The 27,729-nt window shown below is 42.4% G+C and overlaps 2 protein-coding genes and 1 long non-coding RNA gene across 4 annotated transcripts in view; 1 reads left to right on the top strand and 2 right to left on the bottom strand.

Moving 5' to 3' along the window:
- LOC149463088 (uncharacterized) overlaps positions 1-27,729 on the top strand; it is a 547,928-nt gene that overhangs the window by 399,994 nt on the left and 120,205 nt on the right. The gene's annotated exons all lie outside the window — the stretch shown is intronic.
- On the bottom strand, positions 9,922-10,665 carry LOC149463094 (protein kinase C delta type-like). The gene has a single exon (XM_089675893.1). The coding sequence runs from the start codon at positions 10,663-10,665 to the stop codon at positions 9,922-9,924; it is 744 nt and encodes a 247-aa protein (XP_089532019.1).
- LOC149463093 (protein kinase C delta type-like) lies at positions 23,842-24,585 on the bottom strand. Its single transcript, XM_089675892.1, has one exon. It carries the CDS (start codon positions 24,583-24,585, stop codon positions 23,842-23,844), a length of 744 nt encoding a protein of 247 aa, XP_089532018.1.

Raw genomic sequence — 27,729 nt, 5'->3', positions numbered from 1 at the left:
ATCTGACCACACTGAGATCTTAGCCCCAAAGACCACTGATCAGCTACAAAGGGGAAGCCATACCGGCCCATTCCATCCTCAGGCTGCGCTTCCTGCTTAGTAGCACTCGGGCTGTAAGGCTTGTTTACACCATATCCATTGACTGACTGGGTTTTTCTGCATACCACCGCACATGTATGGTGTGAAGAAATCTTTAAGCCGGCCATAGATGAGTCGAAAACCGAACATTCTGTCGATTGAAAAATGAGAATAGCCCATACAAGTGTGCCATCATTTGTTTGATTTTTCTAAAATAAATTGCGGCATGTTGGGTCTGGCACTTTCAATTGCTGCATGAAAATCGCATCTCGCAGCAGGCACACTAATAATGCGAAAACCAAACGATTCTACGTTCAACAAGAATTTTCGCTTGGTTTTCGATCCTATCTATGGCCGGCTTTACTGTCCTCCCTCTCAATGCAATTCCATTTGCAGACCCTTGCTGTTTCCTTATGTTCCCTATTGTTATTATGTCAGTGTCACTGAGGAGCTGCCACTAAAGTATATGGACCATTACAGACTTTTATGGACTTTTGGGTTATTTTAGCTTCATTTTGTATCATATATGCACCAGTGGTTGCTTCTGATTATACTATACTCCTTATTTACTTCTATCAATTCCATCATTCTGCTTATCCTAATTGAAAATCCACTGTCCTGTGTCTGGTGTCATCTCAGTAGTTGCGGATGCTGCCCCAACTTTCTTGATGTGTTAGAAATATTTGTATATGAAATAAATCTATACAGTGCTGTAAAAGAAAATATTTGCCCCCTTCCTATTTTTTTTTTGCATGTTTGTCACACTTTAATGATTTTGACCATCAAACAGATTTAGTGTGTGCGTGTCTCAATCCAGAGCGCTACGGTCTAGTTCACATTAGATGCAGTCCTGAGCCTTTTTTGCTGCATCAAAAAAATGCATGCACGGTGTTTTCCATGTACTCCAATGGCCCTAGTTCACACCAGTGCAGTCAGTTCCAGTCGGTTTCCAGTGCAGAAAAAAAAGTAGAACATGCTGCATTTTTTTATACAGAACTGTACTGAAACAGCAAACTTCATGAAAACTGCGTGTGGTGTGAACTGTCAGCAAAAATGTATCTTTAATGCATCCGGAGTGCATTATTGTGCTGTAAACTGGCCCTAAGTGTTCTTTTTCTCTGCTACCTCGTTCCTGTGCTATCTGTTTGAGTCACACCTGTCAGATTTTCATGACCCCAAGAGAAAAAAGGTGACACATGATGGAGCTCCAGCACACAGCCTTTGATGAACAACCTAATTTCTGTTCCTGTGTGATGTGTAAGGGGGAGGGGGGGTGTCCCTTCCCTCCAATCAGCTCTCAATGAGCTCTGAAGACTGTAACTTCAGCTCTCTGCTCTCTGCTTTCTGAAAGCTCAGACATGCTGTAAAAATTCATACACACACAAACAGTGCTGTCAAATAAGTATTTGCCCCCTTCCTGTTTTTTTTTTTTTTGCATATTTGTCTCACTTAGATGATTCAGACTGTCAAACACATTTTAATATTACATGAAGAAAACCAGACTAAGTACAAAGTGCAGTTTTTAAGTGATGTGACGCTTTCATTTTATTAAGGGAAAAACAATCTGTCCAAACCTGCCTGGCCCTATGTGAAAAAGTAAATGCCCCCTAAACCTAATAAATGGTTGTGCCTCCCTTGGTGGCAACAACTGCAGTTAAGCATTTGCAATGATTGGCAATGAGCCTTTCACACCACTGTGGAGGGATTTTGGCCCACTCTTCTTTGCAGAATTGTTTTCATTCAGCCACCTTGGAGGGTTTTCCAGCATGAAAGGCCTTTTTAAGGTCATGCCACAGCATCTCAATGGGATTTAAGTCTGGACTTTGACTTGGTCACTCCAAAACCTTAATATTCCAGCTTTCTTTTAGTGGCATTTGATCACCACTGAGGTTTTTACATTTTTAAGTTATAAACCGAAAAAAGATAGAGCATTTTGAAAAAAAACCCAATATATTTTACTTTGTTACAGAAAAATATCCAATAAAGAAATTAAAACCACATTTCTTCATGAATTTATGCCAAAATGTATTCTGCTACGTCTTTGGTAAAAAAAAAAAAAATCCCAGTAAGTGTATATTGATTGGTTTGTGTGAACGTTATGGCGCCTACAAACTATGGTATAAATAAACTGGAAATTTTTATTTATACTAGTAATTGCAGTGATCAGCAAAAGAGAAAAAGGAGAGAAGCGCCTCTAAGTGCAATAAGTCTTTTAATTCAAGTCTAAATGTAGAAACACTCACATGTGTGAAGTAATGATAAGCATAAAAACCGTGGATAACAATAGTTAACGGTGGGGTGGTAACCCGGGTGAAGAGCCGTCATCTCTCTGCGATGTGGGGAGGTCAGCTCTCGGCTGGAACAGCGTGGTGGCTGGAGGGGAACAGCGGTGAGGCCGGCCGGCGTGCACGTCCTCCCTCAGAGCCAGATGGAACGCACGCTGGAATGTAGCGGCTGTGTGGCCGTGATGACGTCAGATCCCAGGGTGCACTGCAATGCGTTTCGGAGCATGCACTGGCCGTGGAAGGCGGAAGTGCACTCCTTTTTCAAGCAGGGGGAGGTGGATGAACACGGGTGAATATATAGGGAACGTGAGTCTAATTGATCAATTGACCAATTAACCAGTGATTTACCATTGCTGTCAGGTGAATAGTGTAAAGTCATGGATGTTAAATGGGGGGTAAAGGAAACCAAATGGAAAAAAGAGAGGATGTAATAAATAAGAAAACAGAAGACGAAAGAAAAATGATGAAATGGAAAAAAATAAATAAATAAATAAAAAAATTATGAAAAAAATAATTAAAAAAAAGAGAAAAAAAAAAATTAATGAAATGAAAAATGACGTTAATAAAAGATTTTTGAACAGCTGAAAATCGAAGAAACTATGTGAAAAAAGTTGATGGGGGTAATAAGAATAAAAAAAAAAAATTATATTCTGGGAGATTAGTGGGGTAAAATGTTTACCTTGCAGCACTGGCACATCAATTATGTATCAGTAGTGAGCAGATATTTAGTGGTAATACAGCATGTTTGCAAGGTGGGATATGGTTATGGCTCTACAGGAGCTTCATAATAATTCTAACATATATACATGTTGCTAGCGGGTATATTGACAATGGGTGTTAACATGGTAAGATGATAAACATATTGGTAATAATACATGCAAATGACATTATAAAGAGTAAATTACATTGTAAAAAATAGTAAAAAACAGAATAAAATATAAATAATGAACAAAAGGTTATAAATAATAAACTAAAAATGAATTAAAAAAAAAAAATTCGATAAAAAAATTTGATTAAAAAAATAAAAATAAAGGGGGGGGGGGGGGGGAAGTATCATTGTGAGTGTTGAGTGACTGTGAATGGGAGATTGTAGTGTTTATAGTATAGTGTTAATGTCTAATTCCTCGTTGAGTCCACCTGGAGACAATGTATCTAATGTAAATATCCAATAAGTTTCTTGTGAACAGAGTTTTTTGAAACGATCAGACTCAGAGAGATTGTTGTGTATGGATTCTAAGACCCATACTTGTAGGCCATCAGTGGATTTTTGGTGATATTCAAGGAAGTGGCGGGGGACGCTATGTTTGTCTTTACCATCTTCAATAAGACGTCTGTGCTCGCCAAACCTTGCGCGGAGGGGTCTGATGGTGCGTCCCACATATAGGAGGCCGCAAGGGCAGGATATACAGTAGATCACATGATCAGTGGAGCAGTTGTAAAATTCTTTGAATGAATAGGTTTTTCCTTTTGTGGTGAAGTTTTTTTGTCCGTGTTTAGCGAATCGGCAAGTTTTGCATAGCGCTTTGTTGCATCTATACATGCCGACAATGGGTATGAGGCAGATTGTGTTGGGTGTGTTGGTGGGTGGGTTGTATTTGCTGGGGGCAATCTTGTTTTTAAGGTTGATGGCTTTGCGGTAGGTGTATTTTGGTTTTTTATCTAAAATGTCTATTAAATGTGGATCCTGTAGTAGTATTGGCCAATGTCTATTGATGATAGACTCCATTTTGTGAAAGTTGTTGTGGAATTTGGTTATAAATCTGACCTGGTTGGGAGGCTCTGTGCTATTGTGTGTTTGGGGTCTACCCTTGCGGTAGAAGGAGTGGGCCTCATCTACTAGCTTGTGTGGGTAACCTTTGTCTAGGAATTTCTTTATTAGGATGTCGCTCTGGAGATTGTAATCGGAATCTGTGGTGCAGTTTTGTCTGAGACGACAGAATTGTCCTTTAGGTATATTTTGGATCCATTTGGGGTGGTGGCAGCTGTTGAAGTGGAGGTATGAGTTTCCAGATACCGGTTTGAAGTGGTTTTTTGTTAATATTTGGAGATTGTCATGGTATAATTCGAGATCTAGGAATACAAGAGTATGTTTGTGGTGAGTGGAGGTGAAGGACAAAAGGATTTGAATTGCAATGGGTTACGAACTGGTCTACGTGTGATATTGGTCCATCCCAGATGACGATAATGTCATCTATGTAACGGCCGTAAAAGATGATGTGGGCTGCAAAGGGGTTATTGTGCCATATGTGTTTGTCCTCCCAGAAACTCATAGTCAAGTTTGCATATGAGGGTGCAAAGTTGGCTCCCATGGCTGTACCTTGAGTTTGTAAGTAGAAATCGTGGTTGAATGTGAAGTAATTGTGTTTGAGGCAAAATGAGGTGGCGTCTACTATAAAGGAAGATTGTTTGGGGTTGAGTGATGGATCCAAGGATAGATAGTGCTGGATGGCGGTGATGCCTACATCATGGGGTATCGAGGTGTATAGGGAGCAGACATCTAACGAGACCCAACAATAGTCGGGTTCCCAGGAGTATGTTTGGAGTAATTCTAGCAAGTGTCCGCTGTCCCGGATATATGAGTGTTGAGCCTGTGCAAGGGGTTGTAGGAAGTGGTCGATATATTGGGAGAAACCGCTAGTAATGCTCCCTGTGGCCGCTACGATTGGTCTTCCTGGTGGATTATTTGGATTTTTGTGTACTTTGGGCAGAAAGTAAAAATACGGGGTGTTGTAGAAGTCTTTAGATAGAAAAGAGGCTTCCTGCTTGGTGATGACACCATCAAGTAAGGCTGTGTTCGTTAGTAGTAGTGCGTCCTGTTTGAATTCGGGTAGTGGGTCTTTAGTTAATTTGGTATATGCTTTGGTTTTTATGCTTATGATTACTTCACACATGTGAGTGTTTCTACATTTAGACTTGAATTAAAAGACTTATTGCACTTAGAGGCGCTTCTCTGCTTTTTCTCATCTACAGAAGTTGCTACAGCTTATTTGGAAGCCTTGCCCTCAGTGCCACACGGAATCTTACGCTCTTCATACAGTAGCCACTAATACCACCATCACCCCATACTACCATTTCCCAGGACTTTGCAGTGTTTGCGCTGCTACAACCCTTCCTCATTTTTTCTGAATCATTGCAGTGATCAGCGTCTTGAAGTGGGACTGTGATAGTGCTGTAGGCAATCTGATACCAACTGACACTGACATCACCAGTGACACTATTAGAAAGATCAATAATAGTACTTTACACTGTCACTGTGCGAATGACGTTTACTGGGAAGGGGCTAACATTCTGGGGTAATCAAAGGGTTAAGTGTGTGCTTATGAATTTACTGAAAACTAAAAATGTTTTTACTAAAATCTGTTCCTTCTTCTTGCTTTGCAGGGAGAAGAAACAGACAGATCATTCCCTCTGTACAGAAGCCTGTGTTTTTGCTAACACAGGGCTCTGGGCTGTGATTGGACACAGCAGATCAGCAGGTGTCAGCCACGAATCATTGGCTGACACCTGCTGCCAAAATCCTGCTGTTGAGGTGCATTACAGCCCATTAAAGTTTGCAGTTGATGAATGTTTGGGGTAATGTCTGGGCCACCGGTGGATGGACAGAGGGAGGGGGCTGAGAATGGTGTGGGGCTACAGCACTCTCCTTCTCTGTCAAAAGCTCTGGACTGTGGGAGGAGCCAAGGCGTTATCGAATACAGTGCACTGAGGAGCCTGGAAGTGGGCGGAGCTCACAGAGCAACCTGCGGGTAGGTCACAGCGCTGGACTGACCCTGTTGGAGCTCTGTGAGCTCCGACCGCTTCCAGGCTCCTCAGTGCGCTGTATTCACATATTTGTTTCCTGTTTATTAGCGCTGCACCTTTATTTCTATGTTTATGTAGTGGAAGAAGAGGGTTTGCCACTTTGTGCTAGCTGCTTATTTACTTCTTTGCACTCACTACATAGCGGAACGCAATTGTGGGGTGTTGCAGCATTGGGTGGATGTGGCCACAGCGAACAGAGATAACGGCTAGCGCAGCGCTATCTGCTTCAGTAGAACTGCCTTTATTTGTGTTGTTTAGGCGTGTTACATGAGCAATGCAACATTTTGGAACCTGCAAGGGACCTTCATCACGCCAAGTGACAGAGAGACGCCTTTCAGTTGCAGCTTGTGAAACCTTGCGGCTGCAGCTGGACAGGATAATGCACCTAGAGCTACTAACATTTAGGGCAGTATGCACCCAGGGACGAATGATCGCAATGCAGATTGCTGGCTTTCTGGGCATTCGTCTCTGGGTGTATAGTCCCCTAAATGTTCGTAGGATTGGGTGCACCTTCCACCAGCTGTCAGTTTCCCATAGACTTTTCCAGTCTGCCAGCAGTGGGACTGGATGGTGCACCTGTGCCCTCCACCCTCACTTAAACACCAGAGTTGCATGCACTAGGTGGCAGAGAGTCTGTCCAGGCATGAAAGAGTGTATGAGAACAGGCAGTCCATCCCATCAGGTGAAATTGATCCACAAAGAACTGAGCCTGGAGTCAGGGGACTGGGGAGCCAAACTGTGTACAGACTTAGTGCAGGTTGACACCGGCATTGCACAGTAACGCGCTGTGTGTCCCTGTGCAGTTCAGTGCGATGCAATTTAAAAACGCACTGAAACTGGATCACATGGTTGTAAGCTCCAACGAGCCGGGCCCTCTCAGTCCTTCTGTATTCATTTGTATTGGAATTGTACAGTCTGCCCTTATGTTGTAAAGCGCTGCGTAAGCTGTTGGCGCTATATAAATCCTGTATTATAATAATAAAAAACATGGCTCTGCGGTACCATGCATTTTGGTGCAGGCAAACACACTGTATTTGTGATGTGTGTTTGGAGTGTCGTTAGGAATCTATTGCCACCCACAGCAGTGTTCTTGTGTGAACCAGGGCTGGGGCCCTTGTGCAGGGTGACTGGTCTTGTCTACACCCCCCCATAGATTTTTGCAGGCAACCTGTGATGGGTGTGACCACTAAAAATTCTGTTAAACCATCTACACATTGCTATATACCCCCTTCTAGCAAACTTCCCATATAAACAGGGATTTTTTCACTCATGTGAAGAAAAAAAAAAAAAAAAAATTTAAATATCACTGCAAACTATAGATAAAGTGCATAATTACCCTAAAACAAACAGATTCCAGCTTGTAATCAACCACATATGTACAGAGTGTCCTTAGATTGGTATCCTCTTGTCCCTCAGGACCTCACAAACAGACCAGGAATCATTATGTGAATTATAATCATATATAAAATTTATTGTAGCCACTTACATATAAAAACGATAAGATCAGCAAGACATCATCAAACTCCTCATGCCCAGTATACGATCCCCTTTCCGTGTGTAGAGGGTCTCCCGATCACCAGGTAATTCCCCCTTGCTACTCCTATCCAGCACTATCACTTTGTAGCTCTGGGGGACACCTGAAGTGCACCGTTACTCTCCAGACCTCCAACACGGAAACGGTGCACTTCAGGTGTCCCCCAGAGCTACAAAGTGATAGTGCTGGATAGGAGTAGCAAGGGGGAATTACCTGGTGATCGGGAGACCCTCTACACACGGAAAGGGGATCGTATACTGGGCATGAGGAGTTTGATGATGTCTTGCTGATCTTATCGTTTTTATATGTAAGTGGCTACAATAAATTTTATATATGATTATAATTCACATAATGATTCCTGGTCTGTTTGTGAGGTCCTGAGGGACAAGAGGATACCAATCTAAGGACACTCTGTACATATGTGGTTGATTACAAGCTGGAATTTGTTTGTTTTAGGGTAATTATGCACTTTATATATAGTTTGCAGTGATATTTAAAATTTTTTTTTTTTTTTCTTCACATGAGTGCTGTGACACTGGAGTGTTTTTTTTTTGCATGATACACGTGTGGCACTTTAGTTCTGGGATTTAAAAGGTAATATACTATGTTGAGATTTTGTTTTTTGAGGTATTTGAAGAGCACCTGTGATTGATTTGCATCTTCTTCAGTGGAGTAGGAAGCGTCTTCCTATCAAGAAATTGATCTTTGTTTGGACACATTATTTGGACACTTTGCATATTGGGACTTTATTTTATTTTTGTTCTTTTATATATATTTGATATTTTTTATTTTTGGGTAAACTCTTTGGGTCTTGATTTTTTCACTATAATTGTGGGTTTTTGGGTTTAAGTAAATGAATATATGTTTTATTAGTACTTCAGGGGAAGGATATTGATATGACTTTAAGGGATTTCTGAGGATTTTATATATGTGTGTGTGCTGATTTATACTTATTACATTGCTATATACCTCCTTCTAGCAAACTTTCCATAGAAACAGGGATTTTTCGTTCACATACATTTCAATGCATGTTTAAGCCGGCCAACTACGTCAAAGTAATCCCTCTCTGGCCAGTTCCTACCTTAATCTCTATCTATCTATCTATCTATCTATCTATCTATCTATGCATTCAGTCGTATCCGACCCTTGGCAATTGCATGGACCGTCACTCGTAAGCGACCTTTTCCATGAATTTTCTTAGCAATTATTTTACAGGGTAGGTTGCCATGTCTTAATCCAACCCCTACCATGCCTGAGATCCCACATGGCCAGGGATGAAACTAGGACAATTAAGACAGGAGCCAATGAACCTACCAGCATGTCTTTGGAGTGTGGGAGGAAACCGGAGTACCCGGAGGAAACCCACGCGAACACAGGGAGAAAATGCTAAATCCATGCAGTAGGCGCCATGGTTGGAAATCGAACCCATGACCCAATTACTGCAAGGCAGAAGTGCTAACCACTAAGCCACTGTGCCGCCCATCTATCTATCAATATTATCTATTCCATAAATCTTTCCCACGCAGGGGCATCCACCATCAAACAAATGAAACAATATTCAGCCATCTGGCTTGTACATCGATTTCCGTCTGTCTCCTGCAGACTCTATCCGAAATGGCTTTCCCGCACACAGCTCGCCAATAGCACACAGCTTGTCTGGCTTCCACCTCTACTAGGTGAAGCCCACCTGACTCCAAGGCAGAGCCCTCCTGTGTGCCAGGGTGGAGCCCTCCTGTCTGCTGGGGTGGAGCCCAGAATCATGGCCTGGACTCCACAAAAAAGCCTGCACACACCTGTGCAATCAGCGTGCTGGCTGCTCTCAAAACATGGGCCCAGGATTGGAGATTTCATCCCTCCCAAATCTCTTTGAAATCTCCAGGCTACAGGTCCCAAAACAGGCTTTACAAGCCAAAGAGGAAACTGATAAACCAGTTTCCTCTGAATTACAACTGCCTGGAGCCCCTCAACCTCTATAGTCGAGAATCCTGGGTCACCACTGTGATTTCCACCGTGGCAGGATAGCGCACTATCTATCTATCTATCTATCTATCTATCTATCTATCTATCTATCTATCTATCTATCTTATCTATCTATCCTATCTATCTATCTGTCTGTCTATCTATCTATCATCATATCTAATTTACATTTTTTGTTCACTGTTGTGAACTTTTTAGTTGACCACCCATTGAAGGATGGCCCTCTGGTTGTGGTGGTGGTGAGGATCAGGCTTGTCTCGCCTTCATTCTCTCACTAATGTATTCAAAGGCCTTAAAATACTCCTGATGCAATGAGTCAATTGGCATCTCCAGGTCTTTGGACAGAAAAGTATCCACTTCAATGATTTCCTGCAGTGGTTCCTTGAGAATAGGTTCCAATGTACTTTGTACGAGTGATGGTCCTTCTTCTATCTCTTCCCAGTCAATACCCTTGAAGAAAGGGTGTGATCTGAGATTGCACACCAGGTGCGCACGTTGCTCTTGGTCATGACGTAAAAGTCTGAGTAAGAGATCTTGCAGATAAAAGTTCAAGTGCCGTAGGAAATAGGGTTCCGTGGCGTACATGGAAGTAACCAACTGCTCTTCAGTCTCCTGTCCAGTATAAAAAGGATGCTCGCCTAAGGCCATCTCATATACTATTATCCCAAATGAGAAATAGTCAGCCGGGTAATAGTATGGCCTTTGATAATAGACTTCAGGGGCCATGTAACATAGCGTCCCCACGCAACTTTTGACTCTGTTTTTCTCCGTGACGAACATTGCCGACAGGCCGAAATCGGCAATCTTGACGTGCCCGGCGTTATCCAGAAGAATGTTCTCTGGTTTTAGATCTCTGTGGACAATCTGAAGAGAATGAAGGTGCTGCAGTCCACAGAGAATTTCGGCAGTAACACATCTTAAGGTTACTTCATCAAGTGGAGCTGAATCTCTTATGAATTTTTCAAGATCTCCTCCGCCCAGGAACTCCATAGCAAAGACGAGATGAGTCTCTGTTTGAAAGGAGCAGTAGAGATGTGCGAAAAATGAGTATCTGTTGCACATTTCCATTATGTAGCTCTCTGTAATGACGCAGCTGGGATCCTGTCGAAGTAATGGTCTTTTTTTAACCATTTTCACTGCTAGCTTCTGCTTAATGTCAGGATGAGAGGCCAACACTACTTTTCCAAAGCTCCCCTGTCCTAGTACTCTATGGAAGGTGAAACTTTCCAGGCTGAGTTTGTAGGACTGGTCGGTAGGTGAAGTAGATTTGACCAGTGAAGCCTCCTTACTCTCACTGGTATGTGAAGTATTGGGAGGTTTCTTGTCCTCCATCGATGTAGCTTGCTGAATTTGCGCAGTGTCTTTGTTGGATGGGATCTCATTTTTGCCTGGAGACAGAGAAAAAAAGTATTATTTCTACTTCCACATCATTTATGTGAAACTGCGGCCATTTAAAGGCATATATGTCTTTATTATTTTGCATAAATTTAGCAAACATAGTATGAGAGGTAAACAGAACATGTACAAGTAGATAAATAACAAAAAAAAAAACATCACAGATGAGGTAACTGCGGCCATTTAAATGTCTTTTTTTTCTTTTACATATGGAAGGGAATCTTTGTTGTGACACTAATCTTATGTGACACGTTGTCCTTTATGGCAGTTCTATCCATTCCTAGACAATATGGTTCTCAGCCCTGGGGATCTATTGTCAGTGCATGGCTTTCTAAAACCCGTAACATCCCTAAGGGCTCGTTCACACTTGACTTTCTTTCTAACTCTTGCCAAACGCCCCTATAGCCTTGGACAGGCGTTAGACAGGCGTATGGGAAGCGTTTTTAACGTTCCCCAAACGCCCCATGCGCTTTTTTGAATCTGTTAGACATTTGCCAAGCGTAAAAACCGCACCACAAACGCTTATAATGAAGTTAAATGGTGTTAACGTTCCGCAACTGCCTCGCAACCGCTCCGCAAACGCCACCATAGACTTGAATGGGAGGCTTCAACTCCTCCTGACTCCACATGAAGCGTCAGTTTTGCCGCAACGCTAACGCTTCAGTGTGAACAGCACTATGTGCTGCCATGTGCAGAATTTTCATAAGCGTTTGAGAAGCTTTAAAAACGCTTCCCAAAGGTCCGTCTGACACCTGCTGACAAAGCTCGTGTGAGCTGAGCCTGACAGCTATGAAATGCTGAGTAACCGTACTTACACTTTCAGACCACCAAAAGATAGCAATCCTAATGTGATATCTGACCATATTGAGATCTTACTGCCAAAGAGCAATGATCAGCTACAATGGGGAATCCATACTGGCCCATTCCATACTCAGGCTGCGCTTTCTGCTAAGTAACTCTTGTGCTCTAGGGCTTGTTTACATCACATCCATTGAGCTACGTTTTTTCTACACACCCCCCCTACAATACAGCATGTTGTACTTTTCATAAACGCACATGCAGTGCAATGGGGTAAACGAGGCTTATTGAAATGCATTGTTTTTCTTGTATATGCATTCATACTACGTTCAATGCATGTGGTGTAAATGAGCCCTAAGCTGTTCCTCCCTCTCAATGCAATTCCATCAATCTGCTTATCTTCATTGACTAAATATAAATGTAACACTATGTTGTATTTGGTTGTGAGTCCGTAGTTGTGGATGACACCCCAACTTTCCTAACGATTTAGAAATGTGTGTGTAGAAAAATATGACAAAGCGGAATGAATGGTCTGCTCCTGCAGCCCCCAGTCTGCCTGGTCATACAGATCCTAGGACACAACTGTCTATAGGAATGGTCCTAGTGAATGGGAATGTCATGGGGGGGGGGGGGGCAGTGTAAGGTCTCATTGCTATTGAAGGGTCCTGTATACACAGCCTGTCACTGGGGAGGGGCTCACACTGACTTTGTATTTATCCATAGACCATGTATGCCTCCTGCACACCTGACCCCTGACCCCTGCAGCCCAACTGTCACCTGAATTCAACTGAGGGCAGGCTGACAAATGCTGCTGCTAATGACAAGTGCTATTACTGGCAGGACCTCCAGGTACCTGACGGGGTCTTAACTCTCCCCTACTCTCTACCCGGTGACCCCATTATGTGTATGTATAGTGACCCCAATATATATGTAATTGGTGATAAATGTTGTATACCCTTACAGTGCCCTGCATTATATCTCAACAGACTAGTACTTACTTTCTGCGTCTTCTTCTTCTAATTTTGTCTGAGAAAAGGGGCAACATCTAGCCAGACACTGCCAAAATCTTTTCCCAGCTGCCCTAAATCTCCCCCTTTTAGGGGCAGAATCTTGGGGCTGTGATGCTGTTCTGTGGTCCTCTGTTAAGGGTCCCACTGTTTGTAATGTAAAAGGCTCCTCCTTGTTGGTTTTCAGGAGGTCCTTCACATTATTTGCTCTCTTTCTCGTAAATAGCCGCTTCATGATTACAAATGACAAAGCTGCACAGAGAAAGAGAAATCGCTTCCACTCCTGGTAGCGTACACAAAGGGAATGACTGCAAGCTGAGGGGGCGGAGCTAAGTGGTGATGACATCAGAGTTCTGGTAGCTATGGAAACAAGGTGACATGACCCTGGCTTGGAAGGTACATGACCATATATGGAAAAAACATTGGGCTTCCTATGTGGTGTTTGTAGATCACATTTTTTGGGTCATTTTTTTTCAAGTAAACAAAATGTGGGACATCTTTGCTCAGCTTACATCTGTATTATTCATGTTTTATGTATCCAGCGCCCAATGAAATCATGTTATTCCTGTCTATGGATGGGATTCACAAAGTTATACACCAGGACAAGGTTCTATTTTTAGCCCTGTACCTGCCATGTTCTGATCTGCTGGCTCCCAACTGAAATTAATGGTCATGTGATCTTAGCCTGCGGGAGGGGGGAGGGGAAGAAGACATTTTGGCCATTTAGTGTGTAGTCCGTTGAGTGCCAGGCTGTAATATTCCTTCATTATGAGGACATTGGTCAGATTTCAACGCTGAGATAGAATGACAACTGGTCATGTAACGCTGTATACTAATGGATTTCATATACCCTTTTTTTTTAGAAATTGAACTTTCTTTTGGTGATGTTTAATATCCACTGTTTTTGTTTTTTGTTTTTTTTTTACTATATAAAGGAAAAAGAATGTTGAAAATTGGACAATATGGTAGTCCTCAGCCCTGGATATCTATTCTCAGTGCATGGCTTTTATAAGTCCCCATGACATCCCTTAGGTCACCAAGACATAGCAATCTTAATGTGATATCTGACCACACTGAGATCTTAGCCCCAAAGACCACTGATCAGCTACAAAGGGGAAGCCATACCGGCCCATTCCATCCTCAGGCTGCGCTTCCTGCTTAGTAGCACTCGGGCTGTAAGGCTTGTTTACACCATATCCATTGACTGACTGGGTTTTTCTGCATACCACCGCACATGTATGGTGTGAAGAAATCTTTAAGCCGGCCATAGATGAGTCGAAAACCGAACATTCTGTCGATTGAAAAATGAGAATAGCCCATACAAGTGTGCCATCATTTGTTTGATTTTTCTAAAATAAATTGCGGCATGTTGGGTCTGGCACTTTCAATTGCTGCATGAAAATCGCATCTCGCAGCAGGCACACTAATAATGCGAAAACCAAACGATTCTACGTTCAACAAGAATTTTCGCTTGGTTTTCGATCCTATCTATGGCCGGCTTTACTGTCCTCCCTCTCAATGCAATTCCATTTGCAGACCCTTGCTGTTTCCTTATGTTCCCTATTGTTATTATGTCAGTGTCACTGAGGAGCTGCCACTAAAGTATATGGACCATTACAGACTTTTATGGACTTTTGGGTTATTTTAGCTTCATTTTGTATCATATATGCACCAGTGGTTGCTTCTGATTATACTATACTCCTTATTTACTTCTATCAATTCCATCATTCTGCTTATCCTAATTGAAAATCCACTGTCCTGTGTCTGGTGTCATCTCAGTAGTTGTGGATGCTACCCCAACTTTCTTGATGTGTTAGAAATATTTGTATATGAAATAAATCTATACAGTGCTGTAAAAGAAAATATTTGCCCCCTTCCTATTTTTTTTTTGCATGTTTGTCACACTTTAATGATTTTGACCATCAAACAGATTTAGTGTGTGCGTGTCTCAATCCAGAGCGCTACGGTCTAGTTCACATTAGATGCAGTCCTGAGCCTTTTTTGCTGCATCAAAAAAATGCATGCACGGTGTTTTCCATGTACTCCAATGGCCCTAGTTCACACCAGTGCAGTCAGTTCCAGTCGGTTTCCAGTGCAGAAAAAAAAGTAGAACATGCTGCATTTTTTTATACAGAACTGTACTGAAACAGCAAACTTCATGAAAACTGCGTGTGGTGTGAACTGTCAGCAAAAATGTATCTTTAATGCATCCGGAGTGCATTATTGTGCTGTAAACTGGCCCTAAGTGTTCTTTTTCTCTGCTACCTCGTTCCTGTGCTATCTGTTTGAGTCACACCTGTCAGATTTTCATGACCCCAAGAGAAAAAAGGTGACACATGATGGAGCTCCAGCACACAGCCTTTGATGAACAACCTAATTTCTGTTCCTGTGTGATGTGTAAGGGGGAGGGGGGGTGTCCCTTCCCTCCAATCAGCTCTCAATGAGCTCTGAAGACTGTAACTTCAGCTCTCTGCTCTCTGCTTTCTGAAAGCTCAGACATGCTGTAAAAATTCATACACACACAAACAGTGCTGTCAAATAAGTATTTGCCCCCTTCCTGTTTTTTTTTTTTTTGCATATTTGTCTCACTTAGATGATTCAGACTGTCAAACACATTTTAATATTACATGAAGAAAACCAGACTAAGTACAAAGTGCAGTTTTTAAGTGATGTGACGCTTTCATTTTATTAAGGGAAAAACAATCTGTCCAAACCTGCCTGGCCCTATGTGAAAAAGTAAATGCCCCCTAAACCTAATAAATGGTTGTGCCTCCCTTGGTGGCAACAACTGCAGTTAAGCATTTGCAATGATTGGCAATGAGCCTTTCACACCACTGTGGAGGGATTTTGGCCCACTCTTCTTTGCAGAATTGTTTTCATTCAGCCACCTTGGAGGGTTTTCCAGCATGAAAGGCCTTTTTAAGGTCATGCCACAGCATCTCAATGGGATTTAAGTCTGGACTTTGACTTGGTCACTCCAAAACCTTAATATTCCAGCTTTCTTTTAGTGGCATTTGATCACCACTGAGGTTTTTACATTTTTAAGTTATAAACCGAAAAAAGATAGAGCATTTTGAAAAAAAACCCAATATATTTTACTTTGTTACAGAAAAATATCCAATAAAGAAATTAAAACCACATTTCTTCATGAATTTATGCCAAAATGTATTCTGCTACGTCTTTGGTAAAAAAAAAAAAAATCCCAGTAAGTGTATATTGATTGGTTTGTGTGAACGTTATGGCGCCTACAAACTATGGTATAAATAAACTGGAAATTTTTATTTATACTAGTAATTGCAGTGATCAGCAAAAGAGAAAAAGGAGAGAAGCGCCTCTAAGTGCAATAAGTCTTTTAATTCAAGTCTAAATGTAGAAACACTCACATGTGTGAAGTAATGATAAGCATAAAAACCGTGGATAACAATAGTTAACGGTGGGGTGGTAACCCGGGTGAAGAGCCGTCATCTCTCTGCGATGTGGGGAGGTCAGCTCTCGGCTGGAACAGCGTGGTGGCTGGAGGGGAACAGCGGTGAGGCCGGCCGGCGTGCACGTCCTCCCTCAGAGCCAGATGGAACGCACGCTGGAATGTAGCGGCTGTGTGGCCGTGATGACGTCAGATCCCAGGGTGCACTGCAATGCGTTTCGGAGCATGCACTGGCCGTGGAAGGCGGAAGTGCACTCCTTTTTCAAGCAGGGGGAGGTGGATGAACACGGGTGAATATATAGGGAACGTGAGTCTAATTGATCAATTGACCAATTAACCAGTGATTTACCATTGCTGTCAGGTGAATAGTGTAAAGTCATGGATGTTAAATGGGGGGTAAAGGAAACCAAATGGAAAAAAGAGAGGATGTAATAAATAAGAAAACAGAAGACGAAAGAAAAATGATGAAATGGAAAAAAATAAATAAATAAATAAAAAAATTATGAAAAAAATAATTAAAAAAAAGAGAAAAAAAAAAATTAATGAAATGAAAAATGACGTTAATAAAAGATTTTTGAACAGCTGAAAATCGAAGAAACTATGTGAAAAAAGTTGATGGGGGTAATAAGAATAAAAAAAAAAAATTATATTCTGGGAGATTAGTGGGGTAAAATGTTTACCTTGCAGCACTGGCACATCAATTATGTATCAGTAGTGAGCAGATATTTAGTGGTAATACAGCATGTTTGCAAGGTGGGATATGGTTATGGCTCTACAGGAGCTTCATAATAATTCTAACATATATACATGTTGCTAGCGGGTATATTGACAATGGGTGTTAACATGGTAAGATGATAAACATATTGGTAATAATACATGCAAATGACATTATAAAGAGTAAATTACATTGTAAAAAATAGTAAAAAACAGAATAAAATATAAATAATGAACAAAAGGTTATAAATAATAAACTAAAAATGAATTAAAAAAAAAAAATTCGATAAAAAAATTTGATTAAAAAAATAAAAATAAAGGGGGGGGGGGGGGGAAGTATCATTGTGAGTGTTGAGTGACTGTGAATGGGAGATTGTAGTGTTTATAGTATAGTGTTAATGTCTAATTCCTCGTTGAGTCCACCTGGAGACAATGTATCTAATGTAAATATCCAATAAGTTTCTTGTGAACAGAGTTTTTTGAAACGATCAGACTCAGAGAGATTGTTGTGTATGGATTCTAAGACCCATACTTGTAGGCCATCAGTGGATTTTTGGTGATATTCAAGGAAGTGGCGGGGGACGCTATGTTTGTCTTTACCATCTTCAATAAGACGTCTGTGCTCGCCAAACCTTGCGCGGAGGGGTCTGATGGTGCGTCCCACATATAGGAGGCCGCAAGGGCAGGATATACAGTAGATCACATGATCAGTGGAGCAGTTGTAAAATTCTTTGAATGAATAGGTTTTTCCTTTTGTGGTGAAGTTTTTTTGTCCGTGTTTAGCGAATCGGCAAGTTTTGCATAGCGCTTTGTTGCATCTATACATGCCGACAATGGGTATGAGGCAGATTGTGTTGGGTGTGTTGGTGGGTGGGTTGTATTTGCTGGGGGCAATCTTGTTTTTAAGGTTGATGGCTTTGCGGTAGGTGTATTTTGGTTTTTTATCTAAAATGTCTATTAAATGTGGATCCTGTAGTAGTATTGGCCAATGTCTATTGATGATAGACTCCATTTTGTGAAAGTTGTTGTGGAATTTGGTTATAAATCTGACCTGGTTGGGAGGCTCTGTGCTATTGTGTGTTTGGGGTCTACCCTTGCGGTAGAAGGAGTGGGCCTCATCTACTAGCTTGTGTGGGTAACCTTTGTCTAGGAATTTCTTTATTAGGATGTCGCTCTGGAGATTGTAATCGGAATCTGTGGTGCAGTTTTGTCTGAGACGACAGAATTGTCCTTTAGGTATATTTTGGATCCATTTGGGGTGGTGGCAGCTGTTGAAGTGGAGGTATGAGTTTCCAGATACCGGTTTGAAGTGGTTTTTTGTTAATATTTGGAGATTGTCATGGTATAATTCGAGATCTAGGAATACAAGAGTATGTTTGTGGTGAGTGGAGGTGAAGGACAAAAGGATTTGAATTGCAATGGGTTACGAACTGGTCTACGTGTGATATTGGTCCATCCCAGATGACGATAATGTCATCTATGTAACGGCCGTAAAAGATGATGTGGGCTGCAAAGGGGTTATTGTGCCATATGTGTTTGTCCTCCCAGAAACTCATAGTCAAGTTTGCATATGAGGGTGCAAAGTTGGCTCCCATGGCTGTACCTTGAGTTTGTAAGTAGAAATCGTGGTTGAATGTGAAGTAATTGTGTTTGAGGCAAAATGAGGTGGCGTCTACTATAAAGGAAGATTGTTTGGGGTTGAGTGATGGATCCAAGGATAGATAGTGCTGGATGGCGGTGATGCCTACATCATGGGGTATCGAGGTGTATAGGGAGCAGACATCTAACGAGACCCAACAATAGTCGGGTTCCCAGGAGTATGTTTGGAGTAATTCTAGCAAGTGTCCGCTGTCCCGGATATATGAGTGTTGAGCCTGTGCAAGGGGTTGTAGGAAGTGGTCGATATATTGGGAGAAACCGCTAGTAATGCTCCCTGTGGCCGCTACGATTGGTCTTCCTGGTGGATTATTTGGATTTTTGTGTACTTTGGGCAGAAAGTAAAAATACGGGGTGTTGTAGAAGTCTTTAGATAGAAAAGAGGCTTCCTGCTTGGTGATGACACCATCAAGTAAGGCTGTGTTCGTTAGTAGTAGTGCGTCCTGTTTGAATTCGGGTAGTGGGTCTTTAGTTAATTTGGTATATGCTTTGGTTTTTATGCTTATGATTACTTCACACATGTGAGTGTTTCTACATTTAGACTTGAATTAAAAGACTTATTGCACTTAGAGGCGCTTCTCTGCTTTTTCTCATCTACAGAAGTTGCTACAGCTTATTTGGAAGCCTTGCCCTCAGTGCCACACGGAATCTTACGCTCTTCATACAGTAGCCACTAATACCACCATCACCCCATACTACCATTTCCCAGGACTTTGCAGTGTTTGCGCTGCTACAACCCTTCCTCATTTTTTCTGAATCATTGCAGTGATCAGCGTCTTGAAGTGGGACTGTGATAGTGCTGTAGGCAATCTGATACCAACTGACACTGACATCACCAGTGACACTATTAGAAAGATCAATAATAGTACTTTACACTGTCACTGTGCGAATGACGTTTACTGGGAAGGGGCTAACATTCTGGGGTAATCAAAGGGTTAAGTGTGTGCTTATGAATTTACTGAAAACTAAAAATGTTTTTACTAAAATCTGTTCCTTCTTCTTGCTTTGCAGGGAGAAGAAACAGACAGATCATTCCCTCTGTACAGAAGCCTGTGTTTTTGCTAACACAGGGCTCTGGGCTGTGATTGGACACAGCAGATCAGCAGGTGTCAGCCACGAATCATTGGCTGACACCTGCTGCCAAAATCCTGCTGTTGAGGTGCATTACAGCCCATTAAAGTTTGCAGTTGATGAATGTTTGGGGTAATGTCTGGGCCACCGGTGGATGGACAGAGGGAGGGGGCTGAGAATGGTGTGGGGCTACAGCACTCTCCTTCTCTGTCAAAAGCTCTGGACTGTGGGAGGAGCCAAGGCGTTATCGAATACAGTGCACTGAGGAGCCTGGAAGTGGGCGGAGCTCACAGAGCAACCTGCGGGTAGGTCACAGCGCTGGACTGACCCTGTTGGAGCTCTGTGAGCTCCGACCGCTTCCAGGCTCCTCAGTGCGCTGTATTCACATATTTGTTTCCTGTTTATTAGCGCTGCACCTTTATTTCTATGTTTATGTAGTGGAAGAAGAGGGTTTGCCACTTTGTGCTAGCTGCTTATTTACTTCTTTGCACTCACTACATAGCGGAACGCAATTGTGGGGTGTTGCAGCATTGGGTGGATGTGGCCACAGCGAACAGAGATAACGGCTAGCGCAGCGCTATCTCCTTCAGTAGAACTGCCTTTATTTGTGTTGTTTAGGCGTGTTACATGAGCAATGCAACATTTTGGAACCTGCAAGGGACCTTCATCACGCCAAGTGACAGAGAGACGCCTTTCAGTTGCAGCTTGTGAAACCTTGCGGCTGCAGCTGGACAGGATAATGCACCTAGAGCTACTAACATTTAGGGCAGTATGCACCCAGGGACGAATGATCGCAATGCAGATTGCTGGCTTTCTGGGCATTCGTCTCTGGGTGTATAGTCCCCTAAATGTTCGTAGGATTGGGTGCACCTTCCACCAGCTGTCAGTTTCCCATAGACTTTTCCAGTCTGCCAGCAGTGGGACTGGATGGTGCACCTGTGCCCTCCACCCTCACTTAAACACCAGAGTTGCATGCACTAGGTGGCAGAGAGTCTGTCCAGGCATGAAAGAGTGTATGAGAACAGGCAGTCCATCCCATCAGGTGAAATTGATCCACAAAGAACTGAGCCTGGAGTCAGGGGACTGGGGAGCCAAACTGTGTACAGACTTAGTGCAGGTTGACACCGGCATTGCACAGTAACGCGCTGTGTGTCCCTGTGCAGTTCAGTGCGATGCAATTTAAAAACGCACTGAAACTGGATCACATGGTTGTAAGCTCCAACGAGCCGGGCCCTCTCAGTCCTTCTGTATTCATTTGTATTGGAATTGTACAGTCTGCCCTTATGTTGTAAAGCGCTGCGTAAGCTGTTGGCGCTATATAAATCCTGTATTATAATAATAAAAAACATGGCTCTGCGGTACCATGCATTTTGGTGCAGGCAAACACACTGTATTTGTGATGTGTGTTTGGAGTGTCGTTAGGAATCTATTGCCACCCACAGCAGTGTTCTTGTGTGAACCAGGGCTGGGGCCCTTGTGCAGGGTGACTGGTCTTGTCTACACCCCCCCATAGATTTTTGCAGGCAACCTGTGATGGGTGTGACCACTAAAAATTCTGTTAAACCATCTACACATTGCTATATACCCCCTTCTAGCAAACTTCCCATATAAACAGGGATTTTTTCACTCATGTGAAGAAAAAAAAAAAAAAAAAATTTAAATATCACTGCAAACTATAGATAAAGTGCATAATTACCCTAAAACAAACAGATTCCAGCTTGTAATCAACCACATATGTACAGAGTGTCCTTAGATTGGTATCCTCTTGTCCCTCAGGACCTCACAAACAGACCAGGAATCATTATGTGAATTATAATCATATATAAAATTTATTGTAGCCACTTACATATAAAAACGATAAGATCAGCAAGACATCATCAAACTCCTCATGCCCAGTATACGATCCCCTTTCCGTGTGTAGAGGGTCTCCCGATCACCAGGTAATTCCCCCTTGCTACTCCTATCCAGCACTATCACTTTGTAGCTCTGGGGGACACCTGAAGTGCACCGTTACTCTCCAGACCTCCAACACGGAAACGGTGCACTTCAGGTGTCCCCCAGAGCTACAAAGTGATAGTGCTGGATAGGAGTAGCAAGGGGGAATTACCTGGTGATCGGGAGACCCTCTACACACGGAAAGGGGATCGTATACTGGGCATGAGGAGTTTGATGATGTCTTGCTGATCTTATCGTTTTTATATGTAAGTGGCTACAATAAATTTTATATATGATTATAATTCACATAATGATTCCTGGTCTGTTTGTGAGGTCCTGAGGGACAAGAGGATACCAATCTAAGGACACTCTGTACATATGTGGTTGATTACAAGCTGGAATTTGTTTGTTTTAGGGTAATTATGCACTTTATATATAGTTTGCAGTGATATTTAAAATTTTTTTTTTTTTTTCTTCACATGAGTGCTGTGACACTGGAGTGTTTTTTTTTTGCATGATACACGTGTGGCACTTTAGTTCTGGGATTTAAAAGGTAATATACTATGTTGAGATTTTGTTTTTTGAGGTATTTGAAGAGCACCTGTGATTGATTTGCATCTTCTTCAGTGGAGTAGGAAGCGTCTTCCTATCAAGAAATTGATCTTTGTTTGGACACATTATTTGGACACTTTGCATATTGGGACTTTATTTTATTTTTGTTCTTTTATATATATTTGATATTTTTTATTTTTGGGTAAACTCTTTGGGTCTTGATTTTTTCACTATAATTGTGGGTTTTTGGGTTTAAGTAAATGAATATATGTTTTATTAGTACTTCAGGGGAAGGATATTGATATGACTTTAAGGGATTTCTGAGGATTTTATATATGTGTGTGTGCTGATTTATACTTATTACATTGCTATATACCTCCTTCTAGCAAACTTTCCATAGAAACAGGGATTTTTCGTTCACATACATTTCAATGCATGTTTAAGCCGGCCAACTACGTCAAAGTAATCCCTCTCTGGCCAGTTCCTACCTTAATCTCTATCTATCTATCTATCTATCTATCTATCTATCTATGCATTCAGTCGTATCCGACCCTTGGCAATTGCATGGACCGTCACTCGTAAGCGACCTTTTCCATGAATTTTCTTAGCAATTATTTTACAGGGTAGGTTGCCATGTCTTAATCCAACCCCTACCATGCCTGAGATCCCACATGGCCAGGGATGAAACTAGGACAATTAAGACAGGAGCCAATGAACCTACCAGCATGTCTTTGGAGTGTGGGAGGAAACCGGAGTACCCGGAGGAAACCCACGCGAACACAGGGAGAAAATGCTAAATCCATGCAGTAGGCGCCATGGTTGGAAATCGAACCCATGACCCAATTACTGCAAGGCAGAAGTGCTAACCACTAAGCCACTGTGCCGCCCATCTATCTATCAATATTATCTATTCCATAAATCTTTCCCACGCAGGGGCATCCACCATCAAACAAATGAAACAATATTCAGCCATCTGGCTTGTACATCGATTTCCGTCTGTCTCCTGCAGACTCTATCCGAAATGGCTTTCCCGCACACAGCTCGCCAATAGCACACAGCTTGTCTGGCTTCCACCTCTACTAGGTGAAGCCCACCTGACTCCAAGGCAGAGCCCTCCTGTGTGCCAGGGTGGAGCCCTCCTGTCTGCTGGGGTGGAGCCCAGAATCATGGCCTGGACTCCACAAAAAAGCCTGCACACACCTGTGCAATCAGCGTGCTGGCTGCTCTCAAAACATGGGCCCAGGATTGGAGATTTCATCCCTCCCAAATCTCTTTGAAATCTCCAGGCTACAGGTCCCAAAACAGGCTTTACAAGCCAAAGAGGAAACTGATAAACCAGTTTCCTCTGAATTACAACTGCCTGGAGCCCCTCAACCTCTATAGTCGAGAATCCTGGGTCACCACTGTGATTTCCACCGTGGCAGGATAGCGCACTATCTATCTATCTATCTATCTATCTATCTATCTATCTATCTTATCTATCTATCCTATCTATCTATCTGTCTGTCTATCTATCTATCATCATATCTAATTTACATTTTTTGTTCACTGTTGTGAACTTTTTAGTTGACCACCCATTGAAGGATGGCCCTCTGGTTGTGGTGGTGGTGAGGATCAGGCTTGTCTCGCCTTCATTCTCTCACTAATGTATTCAAAGGCCTTAAAATACTCCTGATGCAATGAGTCAATTGGCATCTCCAGGTCTTTGGACAGAAAAGTATCCACTTCAATGATTTCCTGCAGTGGTTCCTTGAGAATAGGTTCCAATGTACTTTGTACGAGTGATGGTCCTTCTTCTATCTCTTCCCAGTCAATACCCTTGAAGAAAGGGTGTGATCTGAGATTGCACACCAGGTGCGCACGTTGCTCTTGGTCATGACGTAAAAGTCTGAGTAAGAGATCTTGCAGATAAAAGTTCAAGTGCCGTAGGAAATAGGGTTCCGTGGCGTACATGGAAGTAACCAACTGCTCTTCAGTCTCCTGTCCAGTATAAAAAGGATGCTCGCCTAAGGCCATCTCATATACTATTATCCCAAATGAGAAATAGTCAGCCGGGTAATAGTATGGCCTTTGATAATAGACTTCAGGGGCCATGTAACATAGCGTCCCCACGCAACTTTTGACTCTGTTTTTCTCCGTGACGAACATTGCCGACAGGCCGAAATCGGCAATCTTGACGTGCCCGGCGTTATCCAGAAGAATGTTCTCTGGTTTTAGATCTCTGTGGACAATCTGAAGAGAATGAAGGTGCTGCAGTCCACAGAGAATTTCGGCAGTAACACATCTTAAGGTTACTTCATCAAGTGGAGCTGAATCTCTTATGAATTTTTCAAGATCTCCTCCGCCCAGGAACTCCATAGCAAAGACGAGATGAGTCTCTGTTTGAAAGGAGCAGTAGAGATGTGCGAAAAATGAGTATCTGTTGCACATTTCCATTATGTAGCTCTCTGTAATGACGCAGCTGGGATCCTGTCGAAGTAATGGTCTTTTTTTAACCATTTTCACTGCTAGCTTCTGCTTAATGTCAGGATGAGAGGCCAACACTACTTTTCCAAAGCTCCCCTGTCCTAGTACTCTATGGAAGGTGAAACTTTCCAGGCTGAGTTTGTAGGACTGGTCGGTAGGTGAAGTAGATTTGACCAGTGAAGCCTCCTTACTCTCACTGGTATGTGAAGTATTGGGAGGTTTCTTGTCCTCCATCGATGTAGCTTGCTGAATTTGCGCAGTGTCTTTGTTGGATGGGATCTCATTTTTGCCTGGAGACAGAGAAAAAAAGTATTATTTCTACTTCCACATCATTTATGTGAAACTGCGGCCATTTAAAGGCATATATGTCTTTATTATTTTGCATAAATTTAGCAAACATAGTATGAGAGGTAAACAGAACATGTACAAGTAGATAAATAACAAAAAAAAAAACATCACAGATGAGGTAACTGCGGCCATTTAAATGTCTTTTTTTTCTTTTACATATGGAAGGGAATCTTTGTTGTGACACTAATCTTATGTGACACGTTGTCCTTTATGGCAGTTCTATCCATTCCTAGACAATATGGTTCTCAGCCCTGGGGATCTATTGTCAGTGCATGGCTTTCTAAAACCCGTAACATCCCTAAGGGCTCGTTCACACTTGACTTTCTTTCTAACTCTTGCCAAACGCCCCTATAGCCTTGGACAGGCGTTAGACAGGCGTATGGGAAGCGTTTTTAACGTTCCCCAAACGCCCCATGCGCTTTTTTGAATCTGTTAGACATTTGCCAAGCGTAAAAACCGCACCACAAACGCTTATAATGAAGTTAAATGGTGTTAACGTTCCGCAACTGCCTCGCAACCGCTCCGCAAACGCCACCATAGACTTGAATGGGAGGCTTCAACTCCTCCTGACTCCACATGAAGCGTCAGTTTTGCCGCAACGCTAACGCTTCAGTGTGAACAGCACTATGTGCTGCCATGTGCAGAATTTTCATAAGCGTTTGAGAAGCTTTAAAAACGCTTCCCAAAGGTCCGTCTGACACCTGCTGACAAAGCTCGTGTGAGCTGAGCCTGACAGCTATGAAATGCTGAGTAACCGTACTTACACTTTCAGACCACCAAAAGATAGCAATCCTAATGTGATATCTGACCATATTGAGATCTTACTGCCAAAGAGCAATGATCAGCTACAATGGGGAATCCATACTGGCCCATTCCATACTCAGGCTGCGCTTTCTGCTAAGTAACTCTTGTGCTCTAGGGCTTGTTTACATCACATCCATTGAGCTACGTTTTTTCTACACACCCCCCCTACAATACAGCATGTTGTACTTTTCATAAACGCACATGCAGTGCAATGGGGTAAACGAGGCTTATTGAAATGCATTGTTTTTCTTGTATATGCATTCATACTACGTTCAATGCATGTGGTGTAAATGAGCCCTAAGCTGTTCCTCCCTCTCAATGCAATTCCATCAATCTGCTTATCTTCATTGACTAAATATAAATGTAACACTATGTTGTATTTGGTTGTGAGTCCGTAGTTGTGGATGACACCCCAACTTTCCTAACGATTTAGAAATGTGTGTGTAGAAAAATATGACAAAGCGGAATGAATGGTCTGCTCCTGCAGCCCCCAGTCTGCCTGGTCATACAGATCCTAGGACACAACTGTCTATAGGAATGGTCCTAGTGAATGGGAATGTCATGGGGGGGGGGGGGCAGTGTAAGGTCTCATTGCTATTGAAGGGTCCTGTATACACAGCCTGTCACTGGGGAGGGGCTCACACTGACTTTGTATTTATCCATAGACCATGTATGCCTCCTGCACACCTGACCCCTGACCCCTGCAGCCCAACTGTCACCTGAATTCAACTGAGGGCAGGCTGACAAATGCTGCTGCTAATGACAAGTGCTATTACTGGCAGGACCTCCAGGTACCTGACGGGGTCTTAACTCTCCCCTACTCTCTACCCGGTGACCCCATTATGTGTATGTATAGTGACCCCAATATATATGTAATTGGTGATAAATGTTGTATACCCTTACAGTGCCCTGCATTATATCTCAACAGACTAGTACTTACTTTCTGCGTCTTCTTCTTCTAATTTTGTCTGAGAAAAGGGGCAACATCTAGCCAGACACTGCCAAAATCTTTTCCCAGCTGCCCTAAATCTCCCCCTTTTAGGGGCAGAATCTTGGGGCTGTGATGCTGTTCTGTGGTCCTCTGTTAAGGGTCCCACTGTTTGTAATGTAAAAGGCTCCTCCTTGTTGGTTTTCAGGAGGTCCTTCACATTATTTGCTCTCTTTCTCGTAAATAGCCGCTTCATGATTACAAATGACAAAGCTGCACAGAGAAAGAGAAATCGCTTCCACTCCTGGTAGCGTACACAAAGGGAATGACTGCAAGCTGAGGGGGCGGAGCTAAGTGGTGATGACATCAGAGTTCTGGTAGCTATGGAAACAAGGTGACATGACCCTGGCTTGGAAGGTACATGACCATATATGGAAAAAACATTGGGCTTCCTATGTGGTGTTTGTAGATCACATTTTTTGGGTCATTTTTTTTCAAGTAAACAAAATGTGGGACATCTTTGCTCAGCTTACATCTGTATTATTCATGTTTTATGTATCCAGCGCCCAATGAAATCATGTTATTCCTGTCTATGGATGGGATTCACAAAGTTATACACCAGGACAAGGTTCTATTTTTAGCCCTGTACCTGCCATGTTCTGATCTGCTGGCTCCCAACTGAAATTAATGGTCATGTGATCTTAGCCTGCGGGAGGGGGGAGGGGAAGAAGACATTTTGGCCATTTAGTGTGTAGTCCGTTGAGTGCCAGGCTGTAATATTCCTTCATTATGAGGACATTGGTCAGATTTCAACGCTGAGATAGAATGACAACTGGTCATGTAACGCTGTATACTAATGGATTTCATATACCCTTTTTTTTTAGAAATTGAACTTTCTTTTGGTGATGTTTAATATCCACTGTTTTTGTTTTTTGTTTTTTTTTTACTATATAAAG

The sequence above is a fragment of the Staurois parvus genome, unplaced genomic scaffold, assembly GCF_062004578.1.
Source record: "Staurois parvus isolate SC_StPar_1 unplaced genomic scaffold, SC_StPar_1.0 ptg000159l, whole genome shotgun sequence".
NCBI lineage: Eukaryota > Metazoa > Chordata > Amphibia > Anura > Ranidae > Staurois > Staurois parvus.
This window is presented reverse-complemented; position numbering and strand designations above follow the sequence as displayed.

Excerpts from the sequence above, each read along its gene's own strand:
- LOC149463094 (XM_089675893.1), bottom strand. The coding sequence starts at position 10,665 with ATGGAGTTCCTGGGCGGAGGAGATCTTGAAAAATTCATAAGAGATTCA.
- LOC149463093 (XM_089675892.1), bottom strand. The coding sequence starts at position 24,585 with ATGGAGTTCCTGGGCGGAGGAGATCTTGAAAAATTCATAAGAGATTCA.